General features: G+C 39.9%; 1 protein-coding gene across 1 annotated transcript in view; it reads left to right on the forward strand.

Annotated features, from left to right (window-relative positions):
* The window catches only part of COL11A1 (collagen, type XI, alpha 1), a 362,318-nt gene that overhangs the window by 294,817 nt on the left and 53,828 nt on the right, over positions 1-13,673 (forward strand). The window contains exons 51-53 of the mRNA XM_015416098.1: positions 8,966-9,019; positions 10,283-10,390; positions 13,346-13,399. Of these exons, the coding sequence (XP_015271584.1) occupies positions 8,966-9,019; positions 10,283-10,390; positions 13,346-13,399 (216 nt within the window). The remainder of the gene's footprint in view (positions 1-8,965; positions 9,020-10,282; positions 10,391-13,345; positions 13,400-13,673) is intronic.

Below are 13,673 nucleotides of genomic sequence, written 5' to 3' on the forward strand. Positions count from 1 at the left end.
TTGTGAATGCTTCAGTGTTTTCAACTGTAGCAGGAAAAGATGAATGCAGAGAGGCAGAACAAGAGGATGTGGCAAGAGCACCATGGAAAACATACAAGAGATCTTCAGCTGCTGCTTCTACGATTCATTTGCATTAGTGAGCAACCATTGTCAAGTGGGCAAGGAGTTGCTGCAGTGGTTGGTAGATGGGACAGGAAAGGGGGGGTGCCCAAATATTTCTTAATCTGGAGAACAGTGTACCAGACATTGTACAAACATGAAGGGCCTGTGCAATGTGGATAAGGCATTCCACATACAGAGTTTGAATGGGGAAGAAGCTCACAATTCACCCAGCTGTCCTTGTAGGATTGTATTATTATCATATAACATTGCCTTTCATCTTACAATAGTGCTAAAAAGTAATCAGAGGATTCAAACAACTGACAGAAATAGCTCATTAGGCAACCAAGGAGATGAGCAGCCAGTTCACACATTACTTAGCCAGGTTACCAGTAGGCATTCTGGAGCAGGAAGTAAATATATTTCCTCACCATGCATACTGAGTATTATGTGACTTGAGCACAGGTCCATAAACCTGCAGGGGAGAGGAGGGGAGAGGAGAATGCAAATGGTTGTATCTACATGTATAGCTTTCATGTCACACATTCACCTCATGACTCAATGGGGAGCAGATACCTGCTCCTTTAGCAGGTATATGAAATTCTCTGCAGAGTCAGTGCTCCCAGATAGATGAAAGTGTAATCTAATATACCATGACTTTCTGCTAATCTTCTGAATTCTATAACATGAGCTTTGTGCTGTATGTGCAGTAACTTTTAATTTTCTGAATGGGAACGTCTTGCATAAAAATGCCTCATTACAAGAAAATAGCACCGTTAAGTCATCCAATTACAATTTTGCCGTGTCACTAAATAACATGGGAATCTTACTGAGAAGCTGCCATTGCAACACTAGTAATACTTGGAATGATGCTGCAAGAATTGCCTTTGTTGAGTATAGGAGATGATATCCCAGATGGGTTTTTTTGTATTTATGATCCAGTGTTCAGCTTATAGCAGATGTACATTAACATAATAGTTCAATGCTTTTTAATATTTCACTGTGATGATTGCAGCCTGTTTCTGTTTCATCCACTTATGCATAAGGGAATGATGTAGCTCAGACATAGACTTTTATAGACTGTGTTAAAGTAGCAAAAATATGAAATCAAGGCAGACAAAAATGGGTGTTATGAACATGAAACATTAACAATGTCCTTTAAAATAAGGAGCAGCATTCTCACTGTTGATTTGTGCTGATATTTTTGCTGTCATTGGTGTTACAAATCCAATAAAATTGGTTTATCTGAGAGAGTCCAGACAGAGTATAATGGGCAAGTTCTGTTGTGGTTTCAGTTAGCTAAGTTTTGGCTGTGTTCCAATACTGCAACTCTGAATTTCATGACACATCTATAACCTCACTTTACAGGACTCTCATTAGTAAATGATTGTGTTTCCAAGAATTTTAGTATCACCATATGGGCATATTCAGAAGCCATGCTCACCTAGGAACATGATAATGGAAAGTCACTTTGTGATGGCATTGGTATGTCACAGATAAACATGAGACCATAAATATGGTACAAAAGATATTTAATCAGCACAAATTAAATCTGAATTCTACAACAGTTTCATATGAAAACCCTGCAAACACAGAATTTTCTAAACCAGTTTCATGTTAACAAAATATAGAAGTCACTGACAAACTTGCATGAATTTAGGTAAGTTTAGATATCATTACCAAAATGTACGTTTTCCTGATCTGAACTCCACTTCCTTTCATTTGCAGTGATACAAAAATGAATCACAGACTCCTTATCAAAATGAGTTCTGTCATCAAAATCACATCTCAAAGATGAGGCATGGCAATTTGCAAATTGAATTGCTATATTTCAGATTTATTTGAATGTAAGATAGGGATTGACTGTAACACTGTGAACCAACAGGCTAAAAAAGAAAACATTTTATACACCCTGATTTGTCTGTGCAAACTGAAGAGATGGTTCAAGCTCTGTATTGTCTGAAGTTTTCAAATTATTTAACAATAATAGTAAGAATTTTGGGTTGGGTCTAGAAGTGCCCTTATATCAGTGAGCTGGGGAGGGGGCACAAGGGGCTACAGTAGGAAGGGAGAAAGGGGGACATGTGAACTCTGCTCACATTTTTGCTGAATCAAAAATAATTTTGTTGGCTCAACCTAATAATAAACAACTAGATGAGACAAGGATATATTATGAATGGGTATAATTTATTCTAATTTAAGATGGGTAGCCGTGTTAGTCTGTAGCAGTAGAAAAGAGGAAAAGTCCAGTAGCACCTTAAAGACTAACAAAATTTATGTCAGGGTGAGTATGAGTTTTCATGAGTCACTGCTCACTTCTTCAGATTCTAATTTAATTAGAGTATAATTGAATAAAAATGACTGTAGACATACATTTGCTCGGGATTGTTAAGTTAGGATGTTGCAAGACAAATGTTTTTTAAAAAGTCATTCTGTCCTTATCCTTTTTCTCCTTGCCCTAGCACTTGGCTAAAGAGGTAGGCCACTGCTGAACTTCTTTCCTGACAGCTGAAACTCTATCTAAATAGTTTCACCTTTGCACACAATGAGTCCTTCTAGTATTTATCTTTTGCTACACTATGCAACTCTTGTGTACCTATAGGAGCAAATCCATAAGAGTTGTGTATTCAGAAGCCCAGTGAAGTCACGGAACAGTCAAAATAATCTGGGTTTGTCACGGGCCACTTAATTACTATCAGGAAGGGAGCCCCAGCTGCTTTGATCATCCTGTGCACAAGAAGCTGCGCCTACTTAGGTTAGCTATTTTGTCTAAAAAAATGTAAAGATAATAAAATAGATAAAGAGGCCTGTAACTCACCTTATTACAGCTGATAAGGCTTTCCTTTCCTCTTAGTCTTCTGTCTAATCCATTTCACCGGCACTGGCATTTGTCAGAAAACATGGGTTTTCATACTCCCTTTCCCCTCCTACCTGCCATCGCTTCTACAGAACCCCTTCAGATAACACCTCCTTTCTATTCAGATCACATCAGAAGGAATCAAAGGTTCCTTATCAAAGTGCTCAACCTATCATCTTAATAGAATCGGCCCCAATGTGCCATCATTTCTTTCCTACTTATTGAATAAATCACTTACTGGTATCATGCGGTAAGGAACAGGGAGCATTTTAAATACAATACTTTATGACAGCTTGATGGAAGTGGTTTTTTGGTTTGCCTCTAAGAGAAATGGATTCTGGACTAATTATACTATACAGATCTATATAGCACACAGTGGAATACCTAGCATTGCAATCAAAATTTACAGATATACAATACAAGCCCTGACCCAGATGGCCCGGGCTTAGGGTTGCCAAATAGGGCGGGGGGCAGGGAATCCCCCGCTTTGGCGGCCCGATTTCTGACGCGACAGAATCGCCCCCCAGGGGAAACCCCGCCCCCAGCGTGCAACGTCACATCCGGGTGATGTAGGTATGTTGCGCGCGCGCACCGGGAGGTCCCCAGGAGTCCCCCGCCGAGGAGGTGAGTACCATTTGGCAACCCTACCCGAGCTAGCCCAATCTCATCAGGTCTCAGAAGCTAAGCAGGGTTGGCCCTGTTCAGTATTTGGATGGGAACTGCCAAGATATTGCAAAATCACTATGCAGAGGCAGGCAATGGCAAATCACCTCTGAACCAATCGTGCCTTGAAAACCCTACTGGGTCACCACGGCATTTTCCACCACTACCAGACAACACAAAGCCTCCTAGGCATACATTTAAAATGCTGGTTTAATTAGGCCTCAGTTCTTCTGTCTTAGAAACCATGCAAAGATTTTAATTTTTTCCCCTCCCACATGAACTTTTATGTAAATCAGATTTGCCAACTCAGTCAGATTTGTAGCAACAGTAATTCTCCTCACACTGTAACATTGCATAATGTTTTCTTTCTGTTTTCCTTCTGTGGTGCATGGGAGGAAGCATGTTTTGGCCTACAGTATCCCTTCAGGCTATGTTCATCATGTAAGATAATTTAATTCACCGCCCACTGTACAGAATGGGAAAACATTTCTTGGCATCTGTGTTGTCGCTATTGTTGACTTCACTGAGTAACATTTGATCAGATGAAAAACTGCATGACTGTGTGGGAAAGAGAAACTCATTCTGTGAAACCATAGTTAAAGACCCCCTTTATGTGTCAGCCAGCCCTAAATGGGTTTTTTTGCCCTAATGAATGCTATGTATTTTTAACTAGCCTGTTGTTTCCTTCTGCTGTGCTCACAGTTGTATAGGCCAAAGTGATCAAAGGCAGCTGCTATAAAAACCTACTATGTAATCCTGAATGATTAATAGTTCCAGCCTCCTCAGAATGAGCTAGAAATCTAAAGATTCTCCCTTATAGACTATAAACTTCTCAAAAAGTAACTTCTCCCCTAAGTGTACTCTACTAGAACTCCATGTGGAATTAAGAAAAGGGCAGGAGGAAATGATGAGAGCCAAACCTGTTGATTTTGTTTTGAACTGGTAAAGGGAAGCTCTCTGCTAGCATACAAAAAGGCGAGGAAGAAAGCCAATGTAACTGCCAGCGTAACGACATTGCTTGTGCTTAGGTCTTCCAGTTCTCCCTTTGTTCCTGCTAGTTTACTGAGTAGCAACAGGGGAAAAAAATGAAAAGTAACATCAGTGATGTTGCTATATCACTTCTGGGGAAAACCACACAGTTTCTGGAGATTCCTAGAGCTACACTACATCACTTCCAGGTTTTCTCCAGAAGTGACAGAGTGAGGTTGCATGCCCCATGTTCTGGCCCCACCCCTCATGCTGGTTGTTAAACTCAGTGTTGACAATCCTACTGGTGCTCTTGATTCAGATTTATTCCCAAAAAACCCGTCTTTTGTCAGTTTCTCAGTGCAAGCTTAAAAAGAAGCTTGCATGAATTATCCACAACATAGAATTTCTTCTGTGGTGATTTTATCATTGCATGTCTTTAAATTGACCCTGTAAGCGATCTTGAGTTCACTTGCAGAGAAAGCTGGGATAAAAACATTATAAACAAAAATTAGGGCTTTGCATTTATAAGAACCTAAGGTTAATTGCCAGTGCATATCCAGTTAAAGGAATTTAGGTTTGGGAAAAGATCTGTGCCTGGGAGATTGGAAAGCCACTCCCCAGTCATGTAGAAAAATAATGGGAAAGATAGCTTGATAGTACATCAGCTTTATATGTTCATGTCATGAGGAAAAGCATCAGCGACCCCCACTGAAGTGTCAATCAGGATTTATATTTATTTGCTTGCTTGTTTATTTGATGCATTTATACCCCACTTTCAACCAGATTGGCTCCAAATCATCTGACAATTGAACTCTTAACCTAGTTATTCTTGTTGTAAATCTGTACACATATTCCAATTTGAAAAGCTTTGTCCTATCCTTAGCTGCACAGCAGCAGAAGAAGACATGGCTGAGGCAGCTCCTGGTCTCAAGGGGAGACTGCATGCACTGGAATCAGCCTCCAGGGCTGCACCATCAGTATGTGCTTGAAAAAGATGGCACAACTGCACTGTACAGGAGCACCGAACAAAAGGTGTATTCCACAATCCGAATACAGTTGAGTAGATGAAGCCACAGCATGAGAAACTTAAGCTGTGTCCTACTCATGCAGCTTCAGAAACACAAGCAAAAGCACCTTCTCTTTGTCTGTATGTCTGTTTTTTGTAGTGTTCCACTGTCAATATACTACATTGGCTTATGAGACCAGCTGCCACCAAATCACACTCTTGCTTTGAAATCTCCCAGAATCCTCCATAACACTTAGCTCATGACATGATCACAGCAGACTTCCCCCTGCCAATGAGGTACAGTTGGCCAAAGGCATACATGACAGGATGACTTCCCTCATCTGAAAGAGAACAATGGGGACATTGGGGTGCCATATTTGGTGGCAACTTCAAGGTAACATGTACTTTGTCCTGACCAAGTCTGCACTGATTGTATAACTTGGCCTCCTGCGTATTGTGAAAATTTTGGCTGATTCAGTGTCTCACATTAAGATGATATTACACTGATGACAGATGATATTACTCTGATTCATTGAACTGTTTTTCATCACCCTGGCAAGTACATTTTTGGCCCATCTAATGATTAGAGGACTCACTATCTCTTAGTGTCAGATTCTGCGTAGGCCACTTTTGTTCCTTTTCAGCATCTGTGTAACTGAGCAACCATGAAGTGCAATAATTACGGATCCTTTTTATAGAGAAGATGTGCTTCTTAGGAGCTGGCTTCACTTTGATCCTCCATGTATCATTTTCAGGCTGACACTGCTTTGTGAGGATGACAAAGAGCAGCGCCGGTAGCATGATTAAAAAGTATGAGGCTTATAGATTTGCAGAGCCTCTGTGGTAGATTCTTGACCCTCTGATTGAAAATTCCAGTGAGGTTTGTCATGGGCACATTAAACATGGTAGCATATTTAAGATTTTATATTGTAATAATAGCCAGTCGTATGTTACGTTTGTGTTTAAAATTGTTACCAGACTGAAGACCCTTTGTCATTCAGTCAGCCCATCAGTGTAAAAGCTGAAAGCCAAAGAGATTCTTTAGACAGGCCAAAGGTCTTGACTATGCTCAGTGACTTTATTTTCATTGAAAAGCAGCCTCTCCCTGTGCCATTAAGCTAATTGTTTCTGAAAATCCTTTTAGTTATGCAAGAGGTTAAGCATGTGATTTGGAAGGAAGTTTGGACTGCTATTCAAAACATCCAATTCAAAGCCCCCTTGGAAACATGAGGAACCAGTTGTATGATACTTTGGAACCTGGCCATTTGTTTAAAGCTATGATTAATATAGCTAAGTAATGAAATACAGTCTTTCCCATTCCATCAAACTGACTTTCCAGTGTTTTTTCAATATATACCAATGCAAACCTCTTTGGTAGGTGATACATTGCATCACAGTCCATATTGTTGAACAATCAGATGTTAAGACTTGCATTCAGTATTCCCTCTAAGCTGAGTTAGTGTGAGCTAGCTCAATTTTTTAGCCTCCAGCTCACACATTTTTGTCTTAGTTCAGGAAGGATGGCTCCAGAGCAAACTAATTTGTGCAGTAACCAGATCACTTGCTTACAACTTTAATGCCAGTAGCTCACAAAGTAGAATACTTGCTCACAAGACTCCACAGCTTAGAGGGAGCATTGCTTGCATTACCTGTCCTTTCATAAAGAAGTAGAAGATAGTCCAGGATTAGCAGTGGCTGTTTCTCAGTGGGTGTCTCTGCACTAGACCATAAGTCCTATTCAACCCTGTCCCCAAATTTACATTCTACACTACACTTAAGTTCACCCCTGTAATTATCTCGAGGTATTTTTTGTTTCCACATTAAATTGAGGTCACCCCGGTTTCACCCCACACTTGTCCTGGGATAAATGGATGCTGTTATAACCAGGGATAAATGCAAGGTATTGTGTCGCAAGCTGAACTCTGATAAAACCAGGGATAAGATCCAAGTGCATAAAGGACCAGTAATTAGTGAGAACAGGGTTGATTCCCTGACATGCATTCTTCGGAGTTGTGGTAGTTTGCTTTTGATCAAGAAATGGGTTCATACAATATAATCACTTGCAATTAATGCATAATTGATCCAGTTCATAATGCCTGGCTGTATTGTAAATCAGATATGCTTCACAGACATTCCAGTCTGCTCATAGTTCAGTGTGATCCTGTGTATGCCCAGATGACGTTCAGTGGAGCCATCTACTTTACATCTGCATGTGCACAAGTTGTTTAATGTTAACCCTTATTGTTAGTGAAAGTCTTGTTGATTGCTCTTAAACTACATGAAATTTTGAAACGACCCTGTAATTTACAAAAGGGTAGTTTTCTGTATGAAAAATTAAAGTGGGAAATGCCTGAGCTATGGTGTTGCAGCGTCTGCAATTTCAGAGGAAGGGGTAATGCAATAATGCACAGGCTCATAGCACTATCAATGTACATGCACCAGTATTATGAGCCAAGAAAGAACTCTCTGAAAACAAGTGAGCTTTTTATGAATTCTTGCCCAGAAACTTCGTGAACATCAAGCTGATTTCACTTCAAGCCAAGGGGAGCTCAACCTTCACTTTTCATAACCGAAATGATACATTTAGTTTTTTTGCAGTTCTGAACTTGGGCTCAAGAGAAAACTGAATTAATTTAAACATTTGCTTAATGCTGTGTGCTTTTTGACTTTGAACAGATTGCTTGCACATGTCCTACAACAGAACAAAAAGGAAAAAATGCCAGGTGATAGTTGACTGATTTATTATTGTACAAAGTCCCTACGTGTTTCGCCATGCAGGCTTGGTCAGGGGGAATCAGAGCATTCACCTAGTGCTGGAACTGTCCACAGCAATTAAGTTCCTTTACTAGCTCAGGTGAATGCTCTGATTCCCCCTGCCCTGACCAAGCCTGCATGGCGAAACACGTAGGGACTTTGTACAATAATAAATCAGTCAACTATCACCTGGCTTTTTTTTTCCTTTTTGTTCTGTCGGTACATTGCTAGGTGCCGTCCATTTTTTCCCTACTTGTTTTGCAAGCCATCTGGTTTACTAAAAAGCTATAATCACCAATAAAAGTACTCTGTAGGGATTTGAGGTTTCCAGTGAGGATTTCTTTATTTGTTGGCCTATTATTCCATATATTTTCAACATGTTTATTTGTGATGCATTCCCCAATTTGACTGTCTAAAATCTTTTTTCAGATAAGTAAGTCACTTTGAACTACTTTCCCGGTGTCATTTACTAGTTTGAAGGGATTTGGTCCCAGCACTCCTCACCTATTTAATCACTTATTGATTATGAGACTTCAGGTAGTCAAATACTATGTTTGATTTGTCTCTCATCAGAAGTGCAAGGAGCAAAGCACTGATTTTATCTTGAATTTTTATAGGGTGAACCTGGAGAAGCTGGTAACCCTGGGCCTCCTGGAGAAGCTGGCACCAGTGTAAGTATTGCTCTTCTATTCTTGTAATTGTGGAGAAAGCAATTATAAAGAAGGCTCTGTGGTGATACATTGTAAAGGTTGCCATATTTTTATTTAGCCATATTTTTATTTAATCTTCACATACCATCTGGAGAAAAATATTAGGGGCCAGGTTCTTGGGTTTGCTTTATCCACCTTGTTAAGATTAGCATTGCTCATAGTTGCTAGTAAGGGAGATTAATTCTAGTTGTGATTAAATGTGGCCTGGCTAGCCTTTCAGGCAGTATTGCAAGCTAGCATCAGAAGCCTCAGCATTTCAGATGGTGGAACTGTTGATTAGATCTTCACATCACATTTGTTTCTCCAAATCTTTGCCCTGCTCCAGTACTTAAATTTTCATCTGATGGCTTGGATCCAGCACTAACTGGGTAAAAAGGAAGATGTAGTTTGAGCAAAGGGCTGCTTGAATGTATAACACTTTAATATTCTTTTAATGAAATAATGTGCACATTATAGGGATCAATGAGACATGCAACAAATGGTTCACATAATTTTCTTTTGCTTTTTGAAATCATATCAGAAGAAACACCTGCATGCAGAGAAGGTAGTACAGTACAGTTGCTTTCACTTAGTGCAAGCAAGTAGCCAGGAATAATTTTAATGCTTCCACTTGCCCAAGAACTATTGCATGTGTAAGAATATTCTGTGTGATCCAATCCAGCATGTGACTCATGGGGCCCACTGAGTCATTTAGACTAAGACTCATCCGGCTGTGGCTTGGGGTCCTGCTCCTAGCTGTGTTGCTCATGGTTTTCTCCCTGGAGGCCTCTTTGACTTGTGACTTATATACACCACTTCCCATAACAGCAGTTCTCTTAAAGAAACATACACACACCTACACTTCTTCTTCTAGGGATTGACTGTAGCCCTCATGTCAGAGTTCTACAGTTTTGTCCTTGGTGAAAGGCCATTTCCTAATTACAATACCAGTCATGAATAACAAAATCAAGATTCAGAAGCTTATGATAGTGGAAATCTTTTCATTCATCATAACGACCTGTTTTATCAATAAATTCCTCTATGATTGATTTTGCCTCTTCCCTATAATGAGATACATGCATTAAAAAGCCTGTCCAATAATGACCTTCTGAATCCAAATGCAAGTTCAAAACTTCCTGTGTTCTGTTGATGGTGCTTAAGTAAAATCTATAAGATGAAAATATGTCTTATGTTTGAGATATATCAGTTCTATAAATCAATTGCTATTGTGTATGTTCTTATCAGGGTCCAAAAGGAGAAAGGGGTGAAAAAGGTGAGGCTGGGCCACCAGGAGCAGCTGGACCTGCTGGTATTAAAGGACCTCCGGGTGATGATGGACCGAAGGGCAATCCAGTAAGTGAGTCTGCCTATTTAAAGATAAGGCCATTGGTTTAAGATGAGGGATGGTCATGAAATCCCATTGAGGCAGATTTGAAAGTGAAATCATGTGTCCCCTAACTGTTCTTCGGTAACCCAGTCTTGGGAAAGCCTGTGACAAATAGCCACCTGGAAGTGATGTCATCATGTCAGCGATGTCATACAGCAACTGTCTGGTTTACAGCAAAACTCTATGCCACCCCAGAGACAAATCATGAGCTTCTATTTTTAAAAGGCTGTCGTTACCAAGTGTAATCCATTCCTTGATCCAAGTCAAGGCTGATGCCTTATAATATAATTGCCAATCAGGAATTGCAAAGCCCCCTCTGTTCTTTAAGTCTTGTAATATTTTGATCCTTGATTTTTTACCCTGCTATATAAAGTTTAGCATTATTTTATCAAGCTCTTTAAAGTAACTTAAGTTTTTAATCACTGGGATCGTTTGGAAAAGAAATAGCATTTTTGGAAATACAATCATTTTAATGGTAGCTATTCTTCCCATAAGAGAGAGTTGGAGAGTATTCCATTTCAGCAGATCTTTCTTTATCTCTTTAATAAATTGAAGAAGAAGAAGAAAAAGAAGAAGAAGAGATTGGATTTATACTTTGCCCTTCACTTGGAGTCTCAAAGCAGCTTAGAAACTCCTTTCCCTTCCCCTCCCCACAACAGACACCCTGTGAGATAGGTACCGCTGAGAGAGCTCTGAAAGAAATTGCTCTTTCAAGAACAGCTCTGACAGAACTATGGCTTGCCCAAGGTCATCCAGCAGCTGCAAGTGGAGGAGAGGGGAATCAAACCCAGTTCTCTCAGATTAAAGTCCACACACTTAACCACTACACCAAACTAGCTGGTTCTTAAACAAAACAAGTTTATTATAATATAAGCTTCTTAAGGAGAGAAAGCACCTTAGCACTTACAAAACCTTTAGGATAAAAACATAACATTTCCATATTCAGTATAGAATACTTCAACACAAATATAGTAAACTAGTATGAAATACAGAGCACCCTGGTCTAGTCAACAGGAGCTCACAGAGAGCTGATTGATGACCAGCTCAGAGCAAAGAAGTCTTCAACAATGTATACCCTCAGAACCCATAGCTTCAGCCCATGTGGATGATGTAAGGTTAACACACTTTTAGCAGAAGAATATCAAAATAAGGAGAACAATTTTCACCCTGAACCTATACCCTAGTTACCCTAGACAGTCAAAGATGTTATGTGTAAACTTTATTGTGACTGTATTGGAAACACAGATGCCTGCTTCAGCAAGTATGTTGTAGGCCAGAAGCTACAAACCTTCTCACTGGGAGACCTTGACACAGTATGAGGGTGAAATGATAGATCTAGAGAAATGTAAACTATTCTGTTTAGAACAGAGTACATTCTCAGGCTAGAGAGAGTCTTGATAGATAATAGCTAAACCTGCAAAATCCTATAGGAGAGGAACCAAACAGAGACCTAATCCAGGCTATTATACAGAAATGCCCCAGGCTCACTTATTTTTCTGTCACAATGATATCACTTCTGGGTGACATTATCACATCAGGGATGTTGCACCCAGATGTGGCTGTTTGGGGTCAGGGCTTCCACTGGCAGCCAGCTGGCTGGCAGTGGGAAGAAGCCCTGAAAATAGGGTTGCTAGAGCCCTCCCTGGCATCCAGTGTGTGTGGGAGAGAAGCTCTGTGTCTGGGAGTCTCACACATGTGCATAGTACGCGCTGCAATGACGTCACCCAGAAGTGACGTCATTACGCCGGGCACATTGTTGAGGGACACTCTTAAAACATAGAGTTTTAAGGTCAAATGCTAGAGCTCGGCACAATGACGTCACCTCTGGGTGATGTCATTGCGCCCGGCACATTGGCCTGATTCAGGCCGGTGGGTTGGGGGACCCTAGAATGGGCACCTCCCCCAGTGGACCTGGCAGCCCTACCTGAAAAGCGGGGGAACCCCACTGGGACCTGGGGACTGGCAACCCTCGTGACAAAGAAGAGCACAGTTGTTGCAACAGAGAAACAAAGCACATGAAGCCCTTCAAACTTAGTTGTCTGTAAACTGGAAAACATACTTTTAAAAGTCTACTTTTGAAGGAGTTTCACTTTTCTTTCAGTTTCTGTGTCACAGAAGTGCACAGTTGTATTCTTCAGAAGCATAAAAGCAGAAAACCTACTAGACCCCATCCAAGTTGGCCTTTTGCATATTGAGTATCTTTATATTATCTTCTTTTTAAACATTTTTCTAACACATTTTGTTGTTGTTTTTAAATGTTTTAACCAGTGTTCCCTCTAAGCTGAGTTAGTGTGAGCTAGCTCACAGTTTTTTAGCCTCTGGCTCACACATATTTGTCCTAGCTCAAGAAGGATGGCTCCAGTGCAAACTAATTTATGCAGTAACCAAATTGCTCACTCACAACCAGTAGCTCACAAAGTAGAATTTTTGCTCACAAGACTCTACAGCTTAGAGGGAACATTGGTTTCAACATATGTGTGCACTTTTCACAATCTCTCTCTAATTCTTGAGTTTATAGAAGTTTGTATCCATGAGATCCACAGACAACTGGGAAAATGGGAAGGAACATTCTCTCATTAAACCTTGGGATCTAGTCTGTTGTTGTTTTTAATATTTAAACATTTCAAAATATTAAAATACATATATATCAAAATTGTTTAATTGATAAATCATCAGAACAACACTCTTGGATTAAAATTGGAATTATAATCAAGATGGAGATGAGCAATCTGCTGATTCCTAGTTTAAAACATAGTAAAAATCCATTTTATTGGTTTATAATTTTAACACTATATAGAGATCTGTTGTTTAATTCCACAGTAGTTCTAATAACAACTTCAATAACAACTTCTCTGTTCAAAGTTATTTGCTTCTGGAATTGATAGACAGTATCGGTCTTACCTTGTTTTCTATTTTGATAGGGTCCTGTTGGCTTCCCTGGTGACCCTGGTCCCCCTGGTGAACCTGGGCCTGCTGTAAGTATCTTAAAATTCATTTGAATAACCATTATAATCAAAATGAACTGACATTCCCAGTGGCTTTAGTGAAAGTTGGCTCTTCTGTAAGTATTATTCACACTGGCTACATTTGCATTATTTACAGATTTATATCCCACTTTTCTGCCCAATGAGGACTAGCTAAGCAACTAGTGTTTAAAACCAACATAAAAGCATAATAAAAATACACCCTAACACCAATTAAAACCTAGAGCTAACAATACATATATCAAAGAGAAGACAGCACATTCAG

This window comes from Gekko japonicus, unplaced genomic scaffold (assembly GCF_001447785.1).
Source record: "Gekko japonicus isolate JY-2015 unplaced genomic scaffold, Gekko_japonicus_V1.1 scaffold303, whole genome shotgun sequence".
Taxonomy (NCBI): Eukaryota; Metazoa; Chordata; class Lepidosauria; order Squamata; family Gekkonidae; genus Gekko; species Gekko japonicus.